We start from the raw sequence: 26,471 nt of genomic DNA, 5'->3' as shown, positions 1-26,471 counted from the left end.
GCTGTGGATCCATGACTATGTAAGGGGTAACGTTATTGATGCAAAGTTGGTCTAAACTTATGCTCCTTGGGCCATGTGGTACTAAAGCCCAGAGTGTTAAACAGTTATTTTTTTTTGCCTGTGGATTTGGGAAAATGTGTGATTGGTGCAGAACCTGCATAATGCAGTAGGGGCTCTGCTTTCAGGTCAGGGTGGCTAAGCTGTGCAGTCCTATGGTCACAAGACAGTCAGCATTTCCTTTGAAGACCCCGAGACTAAAGCAGCGTGTTGCAGGAATTGGCTGCAGCCATTAGTGCGTTAGCAAACCTAGAACTGGAGCCAGGTTTCTGCATGAGTGGGACTGAGCCAGTTGACAATCCCAGCAGGTTTTCTTTTTCCTCTGTGTTGCACATGCATTTGTTTAGAAACAGTTGTACCTGGAACGGTGCTTTGGGCCCATCCGTGTTGAGGAACGTATCGCTAGCTACCTTCCCCCTGTCTCTGGGTGCTGGCGTCTTTGTGTGTAGGCTGCCATAACTTGTGCCATAACTGACACGTGTCACTCACCTGAGCTTAGAGAGAATGCAAAGTACGCATATAGTTACAATCAGCCAGGAAAAAAACAACCCCTGAAACTTGAACAGATGAATGAGCTCTCAGCCGTTTTTCACTAGTGCTCTACGTAAGAGCTTGCTGCTGTCCCTCGGCTGGATGCTGTTCGTTTCCCTAACCTGAGCAGACCAGCCTGTGCTGTCTCCAGTGCCTCTGCCCTCAAACCCTCTCTCCAGTTTTGTACACACATCCCTTTACTTTGAGCACCCCTGCTGGGTGCTACAGAGCTGATCTCTGTGCCTGGAGGACAGGAGGGACTCCCAGAGTCCGTTGTTTTGCAGTTTGGTAAGTTAGCGGCGCTTTTCGTGACTTCCGTGTGATCTTTAGTTTAAGCAACTATGAATGTGTGCTGGTAGAAGAGGTTTGGGTTCTTAAAGCAAATGTGCCTCAGTTATTTATTAGTTATGAGGTTTAAGGAAACTATTTACAGAATTTTACCAAAACCAGTAGTGGTCAAGCATCCTTAGTAGTCTCAAGCAAAAGACTGAGCCAGCTGTACGTCAGCAAGAGGTACTGTCCACTGTCACATGTTGCTTGACCCACTTTGAACATTGACCAGAGCATAGTAGATGCCTTTTTGAGCCAGGAGCTGCTGATGGGTCCCTTGTTCTATGACCTTGCCATTCTGGATCACGGCAATCTTGTCAGCGTTTTGGATGGTGGAGAGGCGGTGAGCTATCACGATGCAGGTGCGACCTTCCCTGGCTTTATCCAGAGCTTCCTGGACGATCTGTGCAAAGAACCAAACAAGAGGTGAATTAAAAATAACTACAGCAGCTCTTTCCACCTGTGGTGCCCCTAGTCTCTTGTCCATTAAGCTACCTGTGCTAGAGCAATGACAGAGGTGAAAAACTGTTACCCCTGCTGGCTGTTTCAGATCCCTGTTTGTTCACCTGGGATGGGAGACAGATGGTACTTGCTGGAGTGTGTGCATTCATGTTTTCACTCGTTCCAGAAGTCAAGTCAGGCACAGACTTCTCCAGTGTCGCAGCCTGGCCTTTCCTTATCTGCCGCAGGCAGGTCACGGTTGGTCAGTTTTAGAAATTGTCCCCGACAAATTGGTCTGGCTCCTTTGACCATGTGTTTTCTCACTCATTTTCAGCAACATGGAAAACTGCTCCAAATTTCAGTCCCACTAAGACCCCAAATAGTTCCATTATCAAATCCTGGTATAATCAAATAACAAGGTGGATCTAGTTTCTAAACATTAAGTGTGGAGTACTTAATACACACACTTTTAAAACAACCTTTTCTCCTCTTTTTATTTTTTAAATACTTTAAAGGTTAAAAATTCTTTATTGTAACCTGATGTTCTGGGCTCTGTGGCCACAAAAATGCCAAATGCTGCAAGAAAATTATCTTGCAAATTGGTAATAGTGAATTGCTTTTGGGATCAGAGGTGGTTACTTTTTTTTAATGCTTGTTTGCTTTTTTTAAAAAAAATAAAAAAAGAGCCTCCTGTTGGTGTGACCAGCCAACTTTCAAATCCCCATTCCTGTTTGGAAAGCCAAGGTACCTTTTCGCTTTCTGTATCCAGCGCAGAAGTGGCTTCATCTAACAGCAGGATGTGGGGCTTACGTACAAGAGCTCGGGCAATAGCGATACGTTGCTTCTGACCACCGGAGAGCTGCGTTCCTTTGTCCCCCACACGTGTGTTGTACTTCTAGATACAGAAAGTAAACAAAAGTGTAATCATGGATTTGGAACCTAGTCCTGTGGAGCATGACATTTTTGCTGCATTTCCACTGCGTGAAGAGCCTGCGGCAGCCCCTTTCCCAGTCACTGGGACAAGTGTGGGTCAGGAGCTCATATACAGTAGCTGAGCTGAGAAACACATTTCTGAGGGTATTTAACTGCAAAGCAACCCCCATGATGCTGAATGAGAGCAGTGTTGTATGTTTTGGGGTAGGGGACCAAGGTGCAGAGAAGCTGAGTGCAGGGTGCAAGAGGAAGGTTGTGACATTGCAGGGAGTCAACTCAAGACTCGATTTAGCAGGGAGCAGCCTGACCAGTCAGCTTTTCCTTCACCACCCTGGTTCTCCATAAGAAGAAAAATCAGAGAGACACTGAGAGTGATTTAGGATGAATGGGAAGCCAGTCAAATTCAAAATCTCATCTGCCTCACACTCTGTTTTACAGCTGACACAAATTTCCTCAAGAAATTTGATGCCAGCTCTTTGTTACCTGCTCTGCGAACAAATATACATCTTGCATCTAAGGGATGAGGTTTTGCAGGGAAAACCCACGGACCTCCTAAGCCTACAGGAATTTAGTGACTGAGAAATATTTGTCCTAGCCCATATTTTCCACAAGAGGAAGCTGACAAGCAGGTGTTAGCTTCAGCTAATCAGTTCAAGCAGCAGGTAGCAAGAGCCTTTGCTTGCATTTGTCCATTAGCAACTGCTCAGTAGGATGTGAGTAGATCAACTTCTGGGTTGTTTTTTTTTGTCCTTAATGTAATTATTCACAACCAGTGTAGAAAAACTGAAACTGCTTTTCCCTGCAAGGTTTTCAGCAAAAAGATCCACTGTACCAGAGACTCAGCTTATCTCATGAGGTGCAGCCAGGATGTAACAACAGGTATCAACTGGGAAAGGGAGAGAAGGAAGCATGAACAAGGTGGTGGGTTTCTGCCTCGTTTTCCAAAAGCCAGCTCTGTGTGTGATGTTAAACACTGGGCTAAAGAGGTGTTGAAAAAAGAAGGGAGAGGCTAGTGCTCCTTGGGCTGCATTAGCACTTTCCTGTTGCTTTCACTTAACTGGAGAGAAGTACTCAGCTTCTTTCTGAGTACTTCAGCATGTCTGTTGCTCCATGCTCTTCCATCTAGAATGACTTCCTGAGTACCAACAACACCCAGGTTATTTTATTAACAGACATTTCGCTTGCAGAGGTGAAGACCCCTGCCATTCAGGCATTTGCAGCAGTGGGATTGAGTAAATGCCTGCAGCCACTGTCACTTCCAGTGACAGCTCTTTTTTTGTCTTTTGGATCTTCTGGGGTGGAACATCCCTACCCCTCACGATTTCAATGTCTACTTCAGTAAGTCAAAGAAACATAAATGCTTTTAACTGGTATTTACTTAAGAAAGCTTAAATAGGCACTGTTTTTTTTATTTACCTGGTTGCAAGTTGAAAATGAGAGCCTAATTACCTGTGGTAGCGATTCAATGAAGGAATGAATATTGGCTTCTTTTGCTGCACTGACAATCTCCTCACATGACACCTGCCGACTGTTATCTCCATAGGCGATGTTTTCAGCAATGGTGCAGTCAAACAGGATCGGCTCTTGTGAGACGATACCAATCTGAGTTCTCAGCCACTGGATATTTATTGTCTTTACATTTTGGCCATCCAGGAGCTAAAAAGTCAGAAATAATATATTTTAATCATAGTACTTTGTAGATGGTTTGGTTTTGTTTGTGGTGGGTTTTTTCTTCTTTTCAAATTGAGTGACATTAAGGCTTTTAGCAGACAGGGCCATTTTATGTCCTGAGTCTATCAACTTAGGCACTTATGCATGGCAGCAGAGATGGGGAGGTGAGTGTTAAAGCCTAGTTATGTTTGCAATCAATGCAATAACATCAGTTGTCTCTGTGAACCTTGAAAAATCCCAGCTGTGTGAGGCTATTGTATTACAGCTCACTTGTTTATTACCCTAATGAAAAGAGCCAATACAGATCTACTTTCTCTGTCATCTTGCTATCAGTACTAGAGATGTTTAGTGCTGGTGACAGAAAGGTCTGTTTCAGAAACCAGTAGAAGACCTATACTGCGAAGTGCTTCCATAGCCACTTCCTTTATTTGCAGCTTTATCTCATCTCTATTGTGCTAATCTGGGAGTCAAACATCCTCATCTGTTAAATGACATAATGGGGGACAGTATTCCCTAATCACCTAATTGAATACCCTCCTTGTACATCAGTAAGAAAAATTTCTGTACCACTGCTTGCTCACATGAGATTCATGTGTAAAATTCTATATATCAGCACTTGAACTCCTTCTTCCCAGAGATGTTGTGGCTGCCCCCTCCCTGGAGGTGTTCAAGGCCAAGTTGGACGGAGCCTTGAGTAGCCTGATCTAGTTGAGAGGCGTCCCTGCCTGTGACAGGGAAGTTGGGTAGATGATCTCTAAGGTCCCTTCCAGCCGATGTCATTCTATGATTCTATGATTCTGTTCTCCCACTGTACCTTATCTAGTGCAGCACCCACAATTATAAGTTTAACTGTCTCCTTTATGCAGAGATTTATTTTGTCTAAAATAAGACTTCAGTCCATATTTCTGCTTTATCCTCACAACTTCTATCTAAATCAGTAATGACCTGTGGATTAACTCACTCTCCTGTGCCTGAAAACTCACTGGAACGTTGGACTCTTGGAGCCCTGATCATCTTTTTGTTCTGTGCGTAGAGCACCTGATACTGCTGAGAACCCTAACCAAGGCTTTGATTCCTCGGTACAATGATCAACTAAAAAAATAATAGGTTAAATATCTCTATTTTTAGAAAAATTGTATTTGTGTGCACATGAGACCAGGGACACCCTTTGTAAGGAATAACCTGTCAGCTGTTTTCCATGTGGGTTGCTGTGTAGGCTTTATTAAATTCTCATAATGTAATAAAACCAGCTAAATGATTAAGCACTGAATAAATATTGCTTCCTGTCTGAGAAAAAGATATCTCACTGTTCAAGGCCAGTCTCTCACTGAGAAGCATCAGGAACTAAATTCAAACTTCAGGGAGAAGAAGCTGAAAGGTCACTCCAGCATCTCTATCTGTCAAGGAGGCTACCTGTACTTCAGGCTGTGGTTTGGTTTGAGCTACAGATGATAGTTTTGCCTTCACAGATTGTCAAGACTGTGGTGGGAGGCAGATATCTGGGTCACAGTTTCCTCTGACTTTTAGAGGAAGGATCCAAATACTCTGAAATGAAGGCCTGACTATGGATGAAGAGTTCTGGACAGGCTGGAGAGCTGGGCAAAGGGGAACCTTGTGAAGTTCAAGAACGACAAATGTAGAGTCCTGCATCTGGGGAGGAATAACACCAGGCACCAGTACAGACCAGGGGCTGTCCTGCTGGAAAGCAGCCCCATGGAGAAGGACCATGGAGTTCTAGCGGAGAGTAAGTTGTCCATCGGACAGCAACGTGTCCTTGTGGCCAAGAGGGCCAATGGGATCCTGGGGTGCATTAAGAAAAGTGTGTCCAGCAGGTCTAGGGAGGTTCTCCTCCCCCTCTGCTCTGCCCTGGTGAGATCACACCTGGAATACTGTGTCCAGTTTTGGGCTCCCCAATTCAAGAGAGACAGGGACCTGCTGGAGAGAGTCCAACGGAGAGCTACGATGGATGATTAAGGGACTTGAACATCTCTCCTATGAAGAGAGACTGAGAGAACTGGAGCTGTTTAGCCTTGGAAGGAAATGGCTAAGAGGGGATTTTATTAATGTATATAAATATCTGAGGGGCGGATGTCAAGAAGAAGGGGACAATCTCTTTTCAGGGGAGCCCAGTAATAGGATCAAGGAATAACAGGTATAAGCTAGAACATAGGAGGTTCCACCTCAACATAATGAAAACCTTTTTCACTGTGAGGGTGACAGAGCACTGGCACAGGCTGCCCAGAGAGGTTGTGGAGTCTCCTTCTCTGGAGACTTTCAAAACCCACCTGGACGTGTTCCTGTGTGGCTGCCCTAGGGCATCTGCTCTGGCAGGGGGGTTGGACTGGATGATCTCTAGAGGTCCCTTCCAGCCCCTCACATTCTACGATTCTATGTTTTTATGAAGTACTGATATAAGTGAAGAAACAGATGAAATATGAGATCACTTTATTTGGCAAGTACAAAATTGTCCTAGGAATGCACAGACATCTATCTGCAGCCTCCAGATACTTCAAGATCCTAGAAGAGCTCCTCAGGTGTTTTTGTCTTTTACTTTACTTAGTTTTTACATGCTAGGTGATGAGGTAACAAAGTTCAGTGGCTACCCTAAGCAGCACTGCTGTTATATTTCCAACAAGTCATCCTCACTGTAATTAAACTAAATCTCAGTGATACCAGTACACTATGGTAAGGACACTGTTGCAACTTCTCTCCATTGGTTCTTGTTCTAGTAACTGGAAATGGCATGAGAAATTAACTTTTTTTTTTCCTTCTACTTTCCCCACAATCGCATTGAAAATCGATGTATTCCTGCCCTTAATTTTAACAAATACTACAAAAAAATATATTGGAAACATTGACAAAAGTGAGCAGTTACACTAGCAAACATGTAACAAGATTATTTAAGAGGAGGGGGGGAAAAAAGCAAATAAAATATATTTATAAAAAAAATAGAGTATGGATTTATCATGTACCTCTAACTTAGACTTCAACTTGGAACACTTACCATTTCTCCACTGAGTGGATCATAAAATCTCTCAAGCAGCTGGACAACAGTGCTCTTTCCACAGCCGCTGCTACCAACAAGGGCCAGAGTTTGTCCCTTTTCGACGTTCATGTTCAAGCCTTGGAGCACTTTGGCCTCTGGTCGGGTTGGGTAGTTAAATGTCACATCCCTGAATGTTATGTTTCCACCAAATATTTTCTGATTAAAACAGTAGAGTTAGGTCAGTTTTTTAGGCTAATGTAACAGATCATGAAAGACTATGAGGAACAATCATAAAAGAGATCAGGGGGAGTTTTTCCAGAGGATCAGACTTCTCTTTTTTCCCCAGGAGTTAATATGTAGTGAGAAGCTATTGTGAAATTACAAATTCTCTCCTAAATATTCCTCTCTACAGGCATATTTTAATTAAAATTCTGTTCTGTAAACACAAATTCTGACAGCTTCTTTTGTGCCATCTGTTAAACAAGATAGCATTTTGGAAAGTAACAATAACACTAGGCAGCTCACTGTTGTCTGCTTTGCAAGGACCTAGTTCAGATTCTTGGCATGTTCTTTGCTGATTTTTTTGGCCATTTTTACCCTAAAAGATAGTTAAAATAATTACTATTTTTTAATTCTGTACACAGAATCAATCCTTCTATTTAAGGATCTTTTCTAATTAATTTTCTAGAAAATGTAATATGATATATGTAATATTGACATACGCCTACACAGGAAGAAAGATAGTTCATATGAATCAATATATATAGATTGTAAATATAGACATAAGCAATTGACCAAACAACATAACAATTTGCATGTAAGGCACTTCATAAGACTTCACAGCTATTTTCCTTTATTAATGTTTATATCTCTCTCTATATATGCATATATGCACACATATACATAATAGACATGAGGTTTGTAATGTATATGCAATACTTTTATGGAATTTTCTGTCCTCTTTGTTACGTGATAGGCTACATGAACCCATATGTTCATATATATTGTTGATTACTAAAGTAGTTGACCATCTATTATGAACAACTTGCAAAAAAGTTATCCCTCAAAAATTTCCATTTAAATGTTAGAGGCCTAGTTACGTGTTTGTTCAAGATCCATGCTCAGGTAGCTCCTGCATTAACCACTGGTTCTTAAAGATGATTAACCGAGAGATAGGTGAGGTTTTTGGCAGGAGAAGGCACAAAGAAAAGCCTAGCCCAAATTTGTTTAGATGAGTCAAGTGTGAACGGGCTCACACTGTACTTGTTCTCAGCAGCTGTGATGTGAGTGGGAGGAAAAAAAAACCAAACAATTAGAGCGGTGTGCAATCCTGCGCGTAACATTGTGCTTACTTACAGGCTTCTCTCCCTCCTCACTGTAGCTATCTATTGAGGGTACTCTTTCAAACAGCATGAACAAATGAGCAGCTGACATCTTGGCTTTGGCGTAGTCTGGAGTGAAGGAAGTGCTTTGTCCTAATGCCATTGCACCAAATACAATAGCTGAAAAAACTCTGTAAAAATAAAAAGGGAAAAAAATATATTGACGTAGGCAAATGCAAGAAAAGCTTTTATGGACAGAGCAGGAGCTTCAGATAAATACTCATTTAAGAGGCTGAGGTAGGGTAGAAGCTGTCTACTGCAAACTCTGACTTTTTTCCTTACTGAGAAAATCCAGAATTTGTTTGCAGGAAGGAAAGTAGTACTCTGAGCTTCTCTTTCTTGCCCACTTGTCTGGATTTATTAGAAATGCGTATGTTGGTTTCTGTTGCTGTTCTTAATGCATGATATGTGGTGGGATATATAGCTCCTTGCAGCTCAGTTTCTTCATCTATAAAATTGAAGGTGTTAGTTGTGGCACAGCCTGAGGATTATGGAGAAATTGGCCATTCTGCATTTCCTTTGAATGGCCCTGTCTTCCAGGCACAATCAGATCCCTGAGTTCAGGAGAATAAGGCAAAAGGCAAATGGAAGATGAAAAAGAGGCATGAAATCTGGAATGATCAAAGGGCAGTAGGAGAGGAGACCTATGAGAAGGGATTTACTTGATTGTGTAGGGGAAGGGAGGGTAATGTTGATATTTGAGAATGGATTGGTGTAATCTGGGTGAGAAGCAGCTCTACATTCAGCAACACTTTTTGCCAGGCAAGACTGTGGCAAGTGCTGACAGCGAGCATGGGATGTGCATGGGAGACAACGTGGCTATGGACAAATACAGACCGGGATTTCCGCTGCAGGGGCAAAAGCAATAGACTTAGGCAGATGCTGGAGACAGGGAAGGAGGAAAGAGAAGGTTGAAAAAGTTCAAGTCAGTGGGAACAACTCACCAGAAACACACGGAGAAGCTTTTTCAGCTCTGGCTGGACATGGTCCAGACTGAGCATTTGCCAAACCTCTCTCCATCTCTCTTGTTCCAGAGCTCATAACTACCTCACCTCAGTTTCACCTATTGCTTGCTTCACTTACATTTTAATCTTTCCCACCTGCACTCTCTACAGCTAAACCCTGTTATTCTGTTGTTAAAGAAACCTTTTGGCCATGGTAACAAGGAATGACTTTGCTTTGCCTGTCTTCATGTTTTCTGACTTCTTTTTACCCTGGGCAGCCTGATTACAAGGGAACTGCAGGTAGCTAAACACAGTGTAAAAGTGTCACTTTGTTCTGGATTTGTAATAGTCTAAGGAAGAAAGGGGAATGTAAGGGTGAAGAATGGAAGACAAGTATTTATTAATTTTTTTCAGTAGTTCTATACTCCATGTTTTCATGATAACCTAAAGAAAAATCAAACATATCCTCCCACATCAACAGAAAAGAACCTAAGAGATACTTACAAAAGCACATCTTTAAACCTTGTATGTCCGTTTCTCACTAGATAGGCAGCAAACCTAAAACATCCAGCATAAGTAAAGTACATAATAGCTTGTGTAAAGGCAAAAGTAAATCCAAAGACATGTGCCTTCTTTACAGAATTTCTGTAACAGAATAAGACATATAATCACAATCACGTTGTACATCCACTTGTAGCAATCAAGAATGTGAAGAGTATCCTATAATTCAGAGGAATCCACAAGTCCTTAGTAAAACAATCTCCAGATCTTTGTAAGATCTTAACCTAAGACATCCCCATTCCTGTATGCTTCGGTTTCCCCACTGTCTACAAAACCTGATGAGACTATTGGGATAGAAGAAATTGCTCTAACTCTAAACATTTGGAGCACATACAATTTGTGTTGTCTTCACCTGGTATGTTCATTATAATTATTTTCAAAATTGTAATGCAGTTGCAATTCAAAGTTTCAACTAGCTGACATGAGGAAAATCAAGAACTTTAGAATTTCTACAAAGCAGAAATGACTTCAGTAGAACAAATCTTTGTGCTTTATCTTACATTGAATTGCACTGCATCTGAAGAAAGGGCTTGTGATTATAAAGAATTAATAAAGGCTTCCATTTCCAGAATTACAGCAGAGTTACAGAATTACAGCAGCCAATAATAACATCATGGAGACTCAAAAAAAAATAAAGTTTACCTTTAAAACATTACCTAAAATGTCAAGATCATTAGCCTGAAGGGAAAGATAGTCTACATTTTTATGTCAAATCTGAATTTGAAATGAAAGATTTTATGGTGCACTAAGAGAGAAATATTGTGATTCAGTTTATTGGTGTTAATTTATGTTAATTTGAAGAAGGATTATTTCAATAACTTTTTAAAAGAAACATACTTTTACCTATATGATGCTTGCAAACTTTGTCCATACATAAGCTCAAATTTTCTTTCCTGAGTCAAAGTAACAACAGTTCGAATATTTTCTATGGCTTTTTTTGGAATCTCTTTTGGGGAGCAAATATTTAACAAGATTATATGGAAATTTTAAACATAATCCAATAAATAGCATAACTGCAATAGAAGCATGTCTACAATACTGTTGAAAGTGTGGTTGCCACATTTGCAAGTATGCTTCTGTTAAATATATCCAGGTGGTGTGGATTATAACACTGGAGCCAAGACAGCACACATCTGAGCACAGACCAGCAATGGGATTTTATTTTCCAGTGGGCTTGTGTAACCTGTCACAAGGATAAGGCCACGCAGCTGTCATTGCTGCAGGAGCCCAGCCACGGTAAACTTCACAAGCCTGAAAATGTGCTTGGAACTGCAGGGTAAACATACGTCCACATTTCCAAAAGCAAGTAGTGGTTCTGAGCTCACCTTCACAGGGTGCATTCTCAGTGTTTTTGGAAAATCAGGACTCTTTCAAAACTCTAAAAACCAGAAACTCAAACCTAATGGCCATTCCCAAAAAGGTAGAGACCGATTTTCCTGGTTCATATGGCAGCTTGGCATCTTATTGCTCTTAATTTTATATCTTCTTGTTTGGTCACAGAAGAAAAAGTAGTTGACATTTTCCAAAAAGATTAATGGTGGTAGGTACCCAATCTTGACTGAAAATAGTGGAGGTTCGTGCCTTAATTTTCTTAATGCTCCCCGAACACTAAGGGGATTTACTTGTAGTTAATTACTAACATCAGCAAATCTTGATTTAGCCTTGGTGAAGAACGCCTCAAATCAAACCTCAAAATGTAAATCATCTTGGAAAGTGACTTGGTGAAGTATATCCATGGAGCACTATACGTATTCCAGCTCATAATTTAGTTCCAATGTACTAATTTTATGGGAAAATAAAATTAAACCTTATCCACTGTCTATAAAGTCGCCTGGGACCTGAAACTCCAGCTGAATTCTTTCCAGGGTAGTTTCACCTGTGTAAAATTTGTACACTGTGGAATCCCGCTATCTTTCTGGAAGCCACCTGGTATTTTCTGTACTGCCTCAAATCATGTAGTTATGGATTGTACCAGGAGCTAATTGACTCCATCAGATAAGTGTATGGCTGATTCTGCTCCTCATACATTTACTCTCTTTTAGCTATGTTGTTTCTGCACCGCCTTTCAATGAGAGTAGTTTATTTTCTTCTCTCATGTGTGAAGTTGGCATTCCTCCAGAGGCAGTTTTCCAGGAGGAACCTCTATTCTAAAGAGAAGTAGATTTTTACCTAGAGCTAAAAATAGATTCTTGGGACTGCTTTTCCTGTGGGTTTGCTTGGTATGTTGGGAGTGAAACATTTTGCTGAGCTGCTGTGGAAATGCACGTTTTAAATCTTGCGAGAAACTGAGGATCTGTAAATAATTGTTTTGATTAATGTATTCTGCCAAAACCAGATAATCAGGTCATCGTCTAACAATCATGTAACTGTTCTTACAAATAGAGTCCAAAGAAGTTGGCATGAGATAATGATAATCAGCTATAAACATCTTGGCTAAGAGATAACCCGCCTGGACACGTTCCTGTGTGACCTACTGTAGGTGATCCTGCTCTGGCAGGGGGGCTGGACTAGATGATCTTTGGAGGTCCCTTCCAACCTCTAACATTGTGTGACTCTGTGATTCTGTGATAACTTGAAAATATTTCAGTGCACAAGAATGCACTCAAAAAGGTTACTTGTTTGGCAAAACTTTGTGAATAATTAGTGACTGTATTTTGATTTTTTTCCCTGATTACCCTATCACATAAACAAGAATAGGTTTCTTTTTTTCAGCACATATATTCTTTAAAAAATAAATATTTAACTTCTTATTGAGATGTGTAACAAAACATGTCTAGGCTTGTGAATCATCAGACTTTACTGTAAGTGCAGAAAACACCTTTGAAGAAAACTCAGCCTTCAAGTCAGTAAGAAAAAGGAAAAGCCTAGCAGCTCTGAACAGGAGAGCTAACCGCCAAAAACTTAACTATACCCATGCATTTCTTCCTTCTCCATCATTACTTCTACACAATACGTAGACTAAATATTTAGATAATCTACAAATAGGAAACATAACAGACTAAGTAACACTAGGGATAAGGTGTTGAAATAATTAAATAGTGTGGAAAAAATAACATAGCTGCATGTAAACATTGGCTCCCCTACAACCATCATCGTTTCTTCATGTCTTATTACTAATAAGAAATTTTTGCAGACAGGTAAAGTGATTTTTTTTCTCTTCACAACCCATATCAATATGCTTTGAAGCTGAGAAGTTTACAGCTGTCTCACTAACAATGTTTAATGAATTTGCTCCAGGAAGCAAGACTGCTTTGGGCTGTTTCTTTGTTTTTCGTTAACAGCCAACTTGTGGGCTCACAGAGGTTTTCTAGTTTCACTTCTGGTCCTTGCATCACCCTCTCTTGCCTTTTCCCAACCAGTGTTATCAGCTGAGGCTGGTAAGTAGCCAGTGCAATCATTGTATGATGAGTTAATTCCCTCGAATTTTCTTGTCTAATTTTTATGTTTTTACCGGGAAGAAAATATTATTAGAGAATACTCATTCACGTGTGTCAGGGGACAACATTTTGCAGGTATCTTATGGTTTGACCATACAAAGAATCATTGCTATGTAGATATATACCAAAAGGCCTGACAGAGAAAACCAAGAGGAATTTACTTTCCTTTTATTTTAGTGCAAAAAGGGCTATGAGTAAACAAAAAATTGATTTTCTAATCAGCCTGGAGGCACAGAATTGCCTCTGAAAAACTTTATTAATATAAATCATGGAAAGAGAAACTAAGATTTGCAGTGCTCAGGCTCCTTTGTGTGACTAACCCCAGTGTGATGAGAGGGAGGGAAAGGGCAGAAAAGATCACGCAGATGCTGTGGTCCTTGGAGTGCGTCAAAAACCCAGTCCCCACAAAGCACAGTCTATCCTGAGACAGTATGTCTTGGGAAGTGAGAAAACATATCTTTAGGAAATGAAGTAACACCCTCCCTCTTTGCTGCCACACTCACATTTTCCTTTGAAGCAGATTCCCAGGATCCTGCTTCCCTTCCCAGCTGAGGGAAAGGAATCAAAATCAGAGGAAGTGATTACAGGACACAGGCAGATACACTGTTACCATGGTGCTTTCATGCATCCTTGTTACTGATGGTTTCCGTACTGTGCATTTTTATACTTTGTCAGTACAATGCGACAATGCAGCCTTTTACTTCTTTGAGGAACATATTCTTGATCTGTCACTAATATGCCTATTAAGCAATGATGTGTAGTGCAACATAAAAACATAAACACCTCTGGACTCACCTTTACCGAGATTTCCAGTTCCTTCTTATCTGTTTTTGCATGACCAGCAAGCATTTTCATTTGAATCATTCCTGTTACAGCAATAACTGGCACAATGGCTAAAAGCAGAAGAGTCAGCTGCCAACCATGGATCAATGACAAAACAATCCCAGTCCCAAGGTTGGCTACATTTTGGGCAATTAATGCCAGTCTGGAACCTGTAGCCTGGAAAAGAATGAAACCATTGTAAATTACCCTGTTTCATTTGAAAACTAGATAGGAAATATTTGTTACCTACAAAATTAAGATTTAATCACCAGAGGACATCTGGAAGTGCTTAATATGGTCTAAATAATATGCAGAACAGATGCTTTATCTTTTAAAAGACAGTCTATTGCACAGATCATTCCCTCAATTTTTCTGTATCTTACCCAGTATTCCTCCTCTGTTTCCATCTACCATCTTGGACTTACAGTTCTTGTTTTCAGGTTTTGCCCAAGAAAACACAATGACATTTCTTAAGTCTCATGGGTCTTATATGTAGAATCATGACTTCGAACTTGCCAGGGCTCCTGAAAAATGACATTTCCTAACCTAGGGTCAGAGATGATCATTTTTTTTCCCTCTGACCACTTTTAGCTTTAAGCATGTGAACAAACACAGTGCTGCAATGAGATCAGTCCTCTTTTTGAGGCATACACTTAAGCATTTTGTTGGTATTTGTGTCTAGACTTTGAAATAGATTGAATAAATAACTTTTAATAAATGGACTCCTTGGATGATTGATATATATTAATGATAAAAGAACTGAACATTAGTATGAACTAAAAGCAAAGATATGTATATAATACATAACTACTGTTACGATATTAAATTTTTGTGTGACACACAAAACATTTTTTAATAAATAAATTATATTATTTAATAAATAACAGCAAGCTCCAGATGACTCTGTGTGTAGGATTTCTAGCTATCTAATCCAGTCTGTAACTGACTCCATGCTAAGCCAGATATGAAAACCACCAGTGCCTGTTACTTACTCCTTTCACTTGTGAGGCATCATTAGCAAGTCTTGTAATCAATGCTCCAGTGTTATTTTTGGGATCATCAAACCAGCTGATCTCCTACAACATGAAACAGAGTTATTATAATCTTAAAAGCTTTAGCCTGCACAACACCTAATCAGGCTACATAAGAGAACCTAATCACTTTGGATTACAATGAGATGACACACGCGATACGGTGTTCTTTACATATAGCCGTAAACACAAGAGACGTAAAAGTTTAATAAAGATATGCGAACACAAAACTCAAACCTAAGTTGTGTTGATAATCTGTATGTCTTTTTTGCAGGAGCACAAACACCATATTATTTCGTATTAAATGTAGCTTTACAAGAAATTTTTGCTTGTGATTTTAACATTTTTGATGACCAGATGCTCACTAAATAGCAATACCAAGATATCTGCCATTTAGTGACAATTACTTGGATGAAGAACATGCATCTGCACAGAGTGCTAACAAAACAATATACTTTCTCCTAGTATAAGGCTAAAAATACATCTTAATTCTCTGTCAGTTACTAGTACTGTGAAATCTGTAAGTCTGCTCCAAAGTGGTTTGAAAGTCTGAGTGTTGCTGCAAAATTTCTGTGGTGTCTCAGAAAACGCATGTAAAATTATATGTAGTGCAGGAAGATTACTTGAGCCTACGTCTTCCTTATCTGGAAGACAATATTTTCAGGGAAAAAATTCTTGTCAATCATAAAATTTTATATCTCATTAGCAATTGAGATTAATTGGTCAGAGAAATCAGGGATTCTAAAGCGTCTCTGAAAACTAAAATGTCTGAATTCAGTGCAAAATATTTGTCTTATTTAAACCCAGGAATTAAGAATAAAGTACTGTATTCTTAAATACAGTAAGAAAAAAGATGTAAACCAGTTTCAATCTGGCTGCAGGCTCACATAGCAAGATGGCTGCTTTAGCATTACATGGTATGGAGAATGCACCACATGTGTGGGTGTTAACACACAAAACCCTCCCACGTCCCAGTGCTGGAATGCCTGATACTTGAGCCAGGTCAACACTGTTTTCACATCAGATTTAGAAAAGTGAGAAGAATGAAATTTCTTGACGACTCAGAGCATGAAAAACCCTCTGTCACCTTCAGAGTCTTTCAACGTCTTCCTCCAGGGATTGGTTGAGAGTCAGCATGGTCTTAGAGACCTCACTTTCCTTCTGGACTAGTCAAAAATTCTCACGGGACTTAATTTCCGAGGAGGTGACCTATAATCCCTTCCTGTATAAACCAGAAAGAGGGAGCATCTGGGCCCCCAGTGAAAGATGTTACCGAAAAGGAAAATTATGTGTCTCAGAATGGCTCTGGGACCTTCTCAAGGAGGGAACGACCCTCTGTGAAGACCAGGAAAACTTCATGCAGCTGTGTGGACTGAAGAAGCAGTGGCATTGCATTTGGAAACCTCCTTTTTGTCCCCAGACCTGCCGATGTATCAGACTAGCACAGCTGGCATAGAGCACTGCCTGTAGTGAGTGAAAGGCAAGGGACTGGTGTGTCCAGTCTCACATTACTCCACTTACTACCTCAAGGATCACATGCATAGCTGCAACTGGGTCAGCTGGGAGCAAAACTGAATGGAAATTCAGTGAGGGATTTAATTCATGCTGTGGATTTATAATAAGATACTGAATACCAGCATTTCCTTGAAATACTTGATGAATTGAAAACAATACTCACTAGGAAATCAGCTGGTAAAGGTAGGAGTGGTAGCAAAAGAGGGGAAGAAAGTGTCTGAGCTAGTTCTAGCTGTGCTGAAATATGAACTGGAAATGCTGGCAAGTCAGCAAGGCAGGTACCAGTGCAGGCTGTGCCTGTCAAGCAGGGCTTCCCAGTTTGTGTGGGTGCACCACACACAGCACAGCAGATGCTGAGCAGCTCGCCACTGCACCGGCTCCAGAAAGCAGCTGATGCCAACCATCATACGCTGGTGATAAGGGAGGTTACACACGCTGTTAGGCTTCTTGCTGCTGGGCAACTGGAGACTGCTGTGCTTGGATTTCAGGCTGATTGTTTTAAAAAGATTTCACTCTGCTTCTGAATGTACTTCTGCTGTCAGCAGAGCCCTGTTCCCACTCCTGGCTCCTGCCGTGGCCGTCTTTGGCTCTGTACCCAGTACACAGGGGCAGCCACCAGTTCAGTCAGTGCAGATAGCCAGGTCCTATAGCCTTCACTAGTAATTATTTGTGGACCCTAACTTATACACGGAGTTTGCTACCCAAGAACGCTAATGTGGGTTTCAGATTCAGTCTCTTACAGTACAGGCTGTTTCTCTGGTCCTCAGTCCAAAGGTGCATTGCTTTATTAAATAGGCTCAATAAACATTACCATTACCTTTGAACTTTCTTACATTTGACCTATAGTTATGTCAATAAGAAATTTTTAAAACCATTTAAAATATCTACCTGATCCTGTCATGAAAATTTAGTTCGGTCAGTTTCTAAACTGAGCTAAACCGATCAGTCTAGTATCTTTATAGATATGTTTGCAACACGACTACTTAAACATAAACACAATTTATGGCATTTAAACAAACAAACATTTCTAAAGGTCAAGAAAGCTATATATATAATGTTTTTACCTGTCTCAGGATTGCTCTAAATGTCATGGATCGAAGTCTCATTGTAAGGATTTCTCCAGCTTTGTCAAATGTGAAGCCCTGTTTGAGAAAAAAAACAAACAACTTTTTAATTACCTACTTACATTTGTTTGCAAATAAATAATCAAGCAACTCTTTGTATATAATATTAACACAAATAATAGCAAGTAAAAAATATTCTAGCTGTTAACTGAGGTAATCAAAGATTGTTAAAAGCTAAATTTAGGGTAAAGCAAAGAATGCGATGTTGTTTCTTACAAACAGGTGTATAACGTGTAGCAGTTTTCAGGTGCCACAAAACTGCATTTTAATTGCAGGACTTTTTTATCGTACCTGATTTGAAATGTTACTCCAAAGTAACAGGCTCAGTGTTATCACAAGTAAGAGCCTGTGGTTTTTTTAGGTACTGTACAGATGCCAGGGATTTCTCTCTTTCTCTAAGAGCTTACAGTCAGAAAACTGTAGTGCTACTGGTTATTTTCTACAGGAAACCTCTGAACCTGCAGATACTCACTGACTACAACACAACTCAGTGTGTGCGAAGATGTACTGGTGAAGCTGTCCCTCCTGGGCCAGGGCCAAGCAGGGTCAGGCTAGGCAGAAGTGAGAAGAGGGAGACAAGCAGACCCATTTGGCTGGAGATATAGCCAGAACAGCTATGTCACCAATTTATTCTCTTTTCCAAAGGCATCAAAGAAGCAAGAATTTTGAGGTTGGTTCTGTCTGAAGAGAGGGCAAGGGCTGGAGGTCATTTCAGAAAGGGTACCTTGTTGTCTCAGGAACATCAGGCAGAAGGTAGCAAGGTAGCGTTCAGAAGCCTGCAGATGACTGGTCAAGGCCAGCACAAGTGGCTGAGTCACAACTGAAGGGACTTTAGTTGTAAATGAGATGAGCATCAAGTCCCAAAACAAGTGAACTGATTTGTGTATGAACTTGGCAGTTTTCCCTCAATATACGTAATGCTGTGCCTTGGCAGATGCACATGCCCATGTGAACAAGGATATGTACATGGGAATTTAGACTCTGTTTCAGAAAATGCGGATCCTGCACAAGCAGAAGGATGCATCCCATGGACTGAAGAGGTGATATCATAGAATTACAGAATCATAGAATGGCCTAGGCTAGAAGGGACCTTAGAGATCATTTAATCCAACCTCCCTGTTGCCAGGGATGCCACCTGAATTATTCTTTAGCTTTCATTTTATGGACCCGTGAGTAATCTTAAATTAAGCGTATGATGTGGTCTTCTTCAATTATTTTTGTATGTTTTCTTAGAAATCCAAGGGGTTAAGGTCATGTAGGTACATGAAGAGTACGTTCTTCAGGTACCAGTGCTATCGGATTAGATACTGGTAGAAGTGTTGCACAGACCTCAGAGCACATGTTGGGGCAACTATTTACTCAAGACACATGATTCAAAACCTGATCTAAACCTGTGCTACCAGCTTCACTGCCAGTACTACCAATGCTGTCAGTACTGGGTTTTCCTACACGAGCTGTGGTGTCATGTGGGCCTTACACCCAGTCTTTCCTTTTCTGGGGAGATGGGGATTAGTTTATAGCACAGAGAACGTCTGAAACCTTGTACTGTATTTTGAACCTATCTGACAGTTAAAGTTCATCGTTATTTCTCTTGTGTACCGTTTAACGCTAAGGCACTGAGAACTTAGCACAGTTAAGTTACAGTTCCTCAAATACCGTGAACAACTGCAGTAACAAAAACTTACCTGAAGAAAAAAAGTGACAAAAGAAATTAGCCCAAAACCTAAGAACAGCAGTGCATATGTGCTATTTGTCTCACTGATGGCAGCCTCTCCCTTTTCTACAAACATCTGTAGGAGAAAATTTTGAAAATTTATTTACTTATATTACAGGGCAATAATTTCCCTTTATTGTTATATATATACTTTTTGCATTATATACACTTAAAGTGATAACAAGTCCATTTCTTGTTACACTAAGTTTCTTTTTTCTTTGAAGTTTATAGATCTGAATTGATTTTACATGTCTTGTAAAAGAAGGCTTCATTGGTATTTTGGCAAGATAAAATCAGTAACACATACCAGTGGTTGTTCATCATTAAATTATTAATGCATTACTAAATTATTATTGCAATTTACACCTGCAGAACACTGAGGCATGTCTTAAAACTCTAGAATATCATTTCTGGAGTAGCTGAAGATTATTACGTACTAACAATGACTAGACAGTGAAAGAGAAATGTGGAAACTGCTCTTAACATGATGCTCTTAATACTCTAGGACTCAGCCATAAGCATACTTCTGTTGTTTGTTTTCTACCTGTTAACAAAACACCCCCATCCACCTATTTATGTTGGATGGAGGGTCTACTTTGTTATGGAAATAATTTTCCATTTAAAGCTTCCATACACTTAACTTATCTCGACAGTGGATATATGAATATTAAAGGCATAGTATCTTCAAGCCATAGTCATACTTTTATATATATGGTAAATAAAATCTTAGTTTATGAGACAAGGACATCATACAGTTTTGATTTCACCAAGTTCATAGAGCAATAAAGATAATGCTTCTAAGTTTGGATAACATGAAGTTTTATAAAGTTTGCTTTAAAAAGTTTGAGGTCTTCACGGTCTCTAAATCTTTTAAATAGATCTTTGAGGATCTTGTATATTATTTATTGTTGCACTGTGTTTGCATATTTTGGATGTTGAATAACTGATGCATTTTTAAATTTTTAATGAAATTTAATTTACCGTTCTAAAAATTTGTCTATTGTTTGCTAAGAGTTATTCTGATTTACCTTGTCTTATACTTTGGTCTGTAACAATAAAATTTATGATGTAATTAATTAGTTTTTAATATACGTTTGTTATAAATCCTATAACACCTGAAAATATTTTTAAATGTTTTAGAGTAAAACAATGTTTTAGAAAAGAAGGACCTTAATTCTGTTTTTTCCCCAGTATATATTCTTTTCCCTTTGTCAGATTATTTTCTGGATTTATTTGGGGACAACAACTGAAAGATTGCAACTGCATAGCATGCTTTCCTTCCCTCAGAGATGTTTCCTGTTACTCTTTACATTAAAAGCTGAAGTATAACACCAACATAATACTCGTTCCCCAAACAGTTCTTTGAAAGGTAACACCTCATGTACGAGTGGAAAAAAATTATGATAGGCTATTTCAGTATCTTCCACGTAATATACTACAGTCTGACTGGCTGTAAAAAATGGTCCAGTAAACGCAAATGTAGCTGTGTTTTCATTTATTCCTTTTTCTTGTTTTGTGGTGAAAAACGAGAAAACACAATTGAGAGCCTCATCCCAAAACAGACAAAACATGAACCTGAGATTCAGCTTCCGGAACTGTATTTTTTTCTAAACTGGTTTGGAATCCTGTAACAGACAGATAAGATAATCTTTGTCTTCTACAACTCATTCAAGTAACATGGCCATATATTCTTTCTTAGTATGGCATTTGAGCACCCTGTGGCATATGGGTATATAAGCACACATAAACACATATACTCGTCGTCTCACACTCCCTGCTTGAGGCTGTGCAATTTGTATCACTGTTCTGTGAGACACTGCACAGACATTTTGCAATTTCCATAGCAAGGACCTTTGACTCTTCCTCACCTTTGCAGGGTGAATTGGAAAAAACGTATCATTTTATCGGTTTATTATAAAGGTAATTAGAAAACAATGTCAAAAGGTAAAGCATCCAACAAAGATTGTTACTTTGTTGTTTTATACTCACCCCTACAACATCTGAAATGATGACTGAAAATATGGGTTGCAAGGCCCCATTGACAATAGCACATAAAGTTCCAATAACAAAGTATGGCCATTCAGTTTTATTCAGGTCCATAATTTTAAAAAATGAAACTGGAGGTACACTTTTGTCCTAAAATAAAAGGATTCCATAAGGATAGATATAATACATTAACGGAGAGAAATGAGGGACATGTATATTCTTTCTAATATACTCCTTATCCCATATTCCATGTTGGGAAATCACAAACTAACATATCTTTAAAAACTGTATTAATTTAGCTGCATAAATTCTTACTGTTACTCTGTATCTAATACTAATTACATAAAAGAAGGCCAATAAATACTATGTAAGCTCTCATTTCTTCCAGGAGTAACAATTTGAGCTTTTCCCTGAGAAGATTAGTTACAAATCTCACTTAGTCTTTGAAGAAGAACCTCTGAATTTAAACTACTTTTTGCATTTGCTGGTATTGAATGTTAGAAGAATTGTTCCTTACTCTTTGCTGAATACGATCTCTTGCAAGTTTAGGTCATTAGCCAGCTTGATAATAATATCTTAATATTCAGAAACTAATTTTATGACACAGACATTTTAGACAATAGATAGCAAAACACTTAGACAAAAATAGTAATAATTCCCTATTCATGGTATGTTATATGAGTTATATAACTAATTATTGCTTTTGGTTTTGTTCTATAATAAAATAAATTAACTTGCTACTAAGGCTTTTCCCATACTGAAACAATTTTGTTTCATATTACTCAAGCAAACTATTTCAAGTATCACAACAAAAAGTTAATTTTATCTTCAAGGGAAAAGACTGTTTTCATAGAACCCTGGTGTGATTTTGTCAGTTTCTGAGTCTTTAACCAGACATGTAGGCTGTATTTACGCATTTTATTAAAAAGTTACTCCCTCCTGAGTGGGATCACCTTTCTTTCTTATCCGATTTGTTAAGGAAAACACATGCAGGTGTGAATACAGAGACACTCACAAGCTGAACATCTTCTAGATCACGTTCATCATTCTGTATTCTAAACCTTTTCGTGCTTTTCCGAGTGGATTGTCTTTTCTGTCCAGTCAGTAACGATCCCTTCTGTACCTCCTCTGAGACAACTGGTGTCTTACTTTCCTCCTGTAGCTGATCCTCAGTTCCTGATGCCTGAAATGAAGCAGTATGATGCTAAGAATTGTTTACAACCATATTATCCTGTGCTTCCAAATGGTGATCAATTCCAAATAACAACAACAACCATTTCTGTGTTTGAAGGGAAGATTGATAAGAACTGAGCAATGTAACAAAGCCCAGGTGAGTACCAGAATTTCGTTAAGTCCTCTTTATACTCAGTTGAAAATACACTGGCACTTACAAGAGAGGAAAACTTTTATCCACAAAGATTTTTTTCCTTATTTTTTGGTTATTAAACTGTTTTGAAAACACACAAGAGAGTTAACTAAGTTAACTGAAAAAACTCACTGAAAAGCCTCTTTACAATGAGAAAATTATATTAAAGAGCCTTAAAGTAAAAGAACCAGAAAGTCAACACAAGGGACTTTCAATAGGGGAAGAAGGGGGAGCCATGAAGAACGGGAGCAAGACTTCTAGCTGCTTCAAATTAAGGCCAGAGAAAAACTATTAAAGGAGTTCATGAGACAACTTGAGAGTTAATAAAAATATTCAAGATAGATCATGTCTGAATGACAACACTTCAGGAGCCTGAGTGCTGGTGATTTGCAAAAGTACTTGCGTAAAAGAGTTGGAGTTTTCACAATGAGGGTGGGAAGCACTGAAGCAGGTAACTTGAGGAGGGTGTGGAGTCTTCATCCCTGGAGATACTACAAACTCAACAGGACACAGTTCTCAGCCACATGCTCTGACCTCTGAGTCCACTCTGTGTTCTGAGGGGGGTTGGACTAGATGAGTAACCAACATCCTCTCCAACATGAGTTATTCTTAAATTGTATGATTTGGAAAAGTAATCTGAGAATTGGTCAGCTCCAGAACTTCATTTTACCACGATCTTAACTTTTAGTTTCTCACATGCTTTATTTTTAATGTCATGCTTTTAAAGAAACCTTTTTTGCTTAGAACACCTGTAATTCACAGCTTTGAATGAAACTTGCACAATTTGCTTATTATAAAGTTTTCTTAATAGGAAGTTCAGCATTCTTGGGGGAAGTATTTTTCCACCGAGAGGTTCTCTACTGGGGAAACACTGCAAAGCTGGAGGTACCTCTGGGAACAATTTATTTCAGTTAACCCAATAGCACCCAATATAATAAAAGCCATGATAAAAGGTTTGTGAAAAAGCTACCTGCATATTAACAAGCTTGCAGTAAATTCCCTTCTGTTCTATTAATTCATTATGAGTCCCTTGTTCTGTGATGACACCATTTTCAAATGCAGCTATAAGATCTGCATTGCGAACTGTCGACAAACGATGAGCGACAACAAGTGTAGTCCGTCCTTTCCTGACCTGGAAAGAACATCACAATGGCCCCACATTAGCATTGTCACACACATACGATACATTCCCTCTTGATATTAGAGTTGAATAAAATAATGTAACTGATAAATCTTCCTTGGAGATGATGTTCTAGTGGAAATCAAAACTGTCAACTGAGAAATGTTGAATTTCACAATATTTTTTCAGTTCCTCCAAGGTAAACAAAAGCAAAAATCTAAGTTAAATCAAATAGTGCTAAACATATTTTATTTGAAAACACAAAGGAAGGTACTCTTTCTTTTTTCATTTTGGACTATCACTTTCTAAGCACAAATATCTAAACTTTATTTTCTGAAACTGCCTCTTCAATATCCTCCTAGGTTACACCTCCAGCTTTCGCTGAAAGAAGTCTGCCTACCATGAGGCAAGTCAGTGACAATTCTATTTCAGAGCACTTCACAAATATTAAGAATTAATACCTTAGCAATTTTACTTGCTCCAAGTTGCTTGTGTGACTTAGCTGAAAATATTTAGCAAAAATTGTACTTAAAATAATCTTCCTGTTATTCATGTTGTTTTTCCATCTCAATTACTCACAAGTGATAAAATGAATACTATAAATATGTGGTTTGACATGACAGAGATATTTTTACAAGCACATTGTGACAGTGTGTGCTCGGATAAATTGGTGTTAACGTCTAATGACCCAAAAAGTGCATCCAAACTTTATATAATACAGTTTAAAAATCTTCACTTATTGTTTGGACTGCTAGAATAATGGCTTGACAAGTGTTTTAAAGTTAGGAAATGAAAGAGAAAACTGTAATGTGTGGAATATTCTCAGTGAATTTCCAGCTAAATGTTGTATCTTAATATTGTCATGTGATTTTAAGAACTGGAGATGACAGCTATTAAAACTATCCAATAAGAAACAGTAGGAATTTTCTTAGTAGCCAAGATGATGTTAAAGAGCTAAAATCACATCAAGATGTAGAAGAAAATCAAGTTAATGTCCTAAATTATAAAAAGCATAACACCCCATCCACATAAGCAGTAAACAGAGATTCCACAGATGTTCGGTGAAGTCTGCAGGGAAAAGTGGTCTGCGCTTGATCTGATGTAAATCTTTTAGAGAGGTATGCGCTCACGGCAGGGAGGAAGGGAAAAGTAGGCAGAAGGAGGACAAGTGAATGCTTGGCACAAAACAGCTCAGCTTCTTCTTGCTTAACAACATCAATCCTGGGCTAGTCTAGTCTGAACAAGATTTCCTGGCATGCTCTGCCAGAAACATCAACAGGGAGACTCATCTCACCACATGGCATATTTTAAAAACAGGTAGGGGAGGTGAGAGACTAAAGAACTTGTTTAAACTAGCTGTGTAAGTTTTATATTGCAGCAGTTAGTTGGGATCCCACCAAATACGTCTCAACCAGCAGTTCTCTGCCCTCCTGTCTCTGGGATTTGCTTTACAGGGCATGAGTTGGGAGAAATCCTCGAGTGTGCCAGATAGTGTAATTTCAGAGCAGTATGAATTATCAATAATTAGAACTAGTGGACAGAGAGTCTTTCCCTCACTGAAATTAGTGGCAATTAGGCATCAAAGTAAAAATTAGTGAAGGGAAGGTAGATTCTAGCACCTGACTCTTCCAGACACAATGCTGCACAGTGGGTAATGTAAGGTACTTCTCCTGTGGCAGGACAGCATAGGAGGCAAAATACTTTCGAAAGATATTGTCCATACATAAACTGTGATCGTTGCTGGAAATGTTGTGCAGTGGTGGGGAATTGTGTTCGCCCTGAGCTTAAGCATAGATGCATAGTGAAAGAGGCAAAGAGAGAGAAGGAAAAAAATCAGTGAACATGATTGTTTCAGCCTAAGGAATAGCTGGAACTGTTTCATAAATATTTCATAAGTTTGCTTAGAGAAGACAAGAAATACAGGACTGGCTATCTTTTAGATTTGTCTAGGTGGTTTAGAAGTTGCCTAGATGGCAGTCAACATGTAGCAGCTCCGCTTGAAGATATCCCTCAATTGGTTTTGAATTTTTGCTGGATGTTAAAAAAGAATATAGCCCACATGGATCCTCAAACCTGCCTGGGAATATTTAGGTCTTAATCCATGTAGGACTCTCCAATGCTTCAGAGACTAAAGCTTGTTTTGGAAAATCTGCTGCAGTTCAGTACAACCCATAATATAACCAACTGAATTCCATGGGCACTCTCAAAAGCACTTCACCACTGGGCAGTCTGCCTGGCCTGATAAAGGTAGTGGTGAAAAATTTCAAAATAGATTTTTAGCATATATATTTTTTAAAGCAACTCCCTAGCTATCCTCATTGAGAATGAGATCCCAGTCTTTGTATGAACAGAGAATATTTGAAAAATTCAGGTTTACCTTAAGCTTCTTACAGGTGTCTCTTTCTTGCAGTTCCTTAAACAAATGAGGAATACTGACCTTGTCCAGTGCTGCCTGCACAACTGATTCACTCTCGGTATCCAGTGCTGATGTTGCCTCATCAAGCAGAAGAATTTTAGGAT

At 39.2% G+C, this 26,471-nt stretch overlaps 1 protein-coding gene across 1 annotated transcript; it reads right to left on the bottom strand.

Moving 5' to 3' along the window:
• Positions 1 to 1,114: 1,114 nt before the first annotated feature.
• On the bottom strand, positions 1,115 to 26,463 carry LOC104280729 (multidrug resistance protein 3-like; the record flags this gene model as incomplete). The annotated part of the gene is made up of 16 exons (XM_009878470.1): positions 1,115 to 1,321; positions 2,108 to 2,254; positions 3,742 to 3,948; positions 6,968 to 7,165; positions 8,306 to 8,462; positions 9,780 to 9,920; positions 10,680 to 10,780; positions 14,069 to 14,272; positions 15,088 to 15,171; positions 17,706 to 17,783; positions 19,451 to 19,555; positions 21,469 to 21,615; positions 21,781 to 21,799; positions 22,419 to 22,648; positions 23,802 to 23,963; positions 26,389 to 26,463. Coding segments are annotated over 16 exons (2,262 nt in total), but the record flags the coding sequence as incomplete, so codon positions are not given.
• Positions 26,464 to 26,471: the final 8 nt, after the last annotated feature.

Source organism: Apaloderma vittatum, unplaced genomic scaffold (genome assembly GCF_000703405.1).
Source record: "Apaloderma vittatum isolate BGI_N311 unplaced genomic scaffold, ASM70340v1 scaffold11951, whole genome shotgun sequence".
NCBI classification, from domain to species: domain Eukaryota; kingdom Metazoa; phylum Chordata; class Aves; order Trogoniformes; family Trogonidae; genus Apaloderma; species Apaloderma vittatum.
Note: the sequence above shows the minus strand (reverse complement) of the source record. Positions and strands in the feature narration are given on the sequence as shown.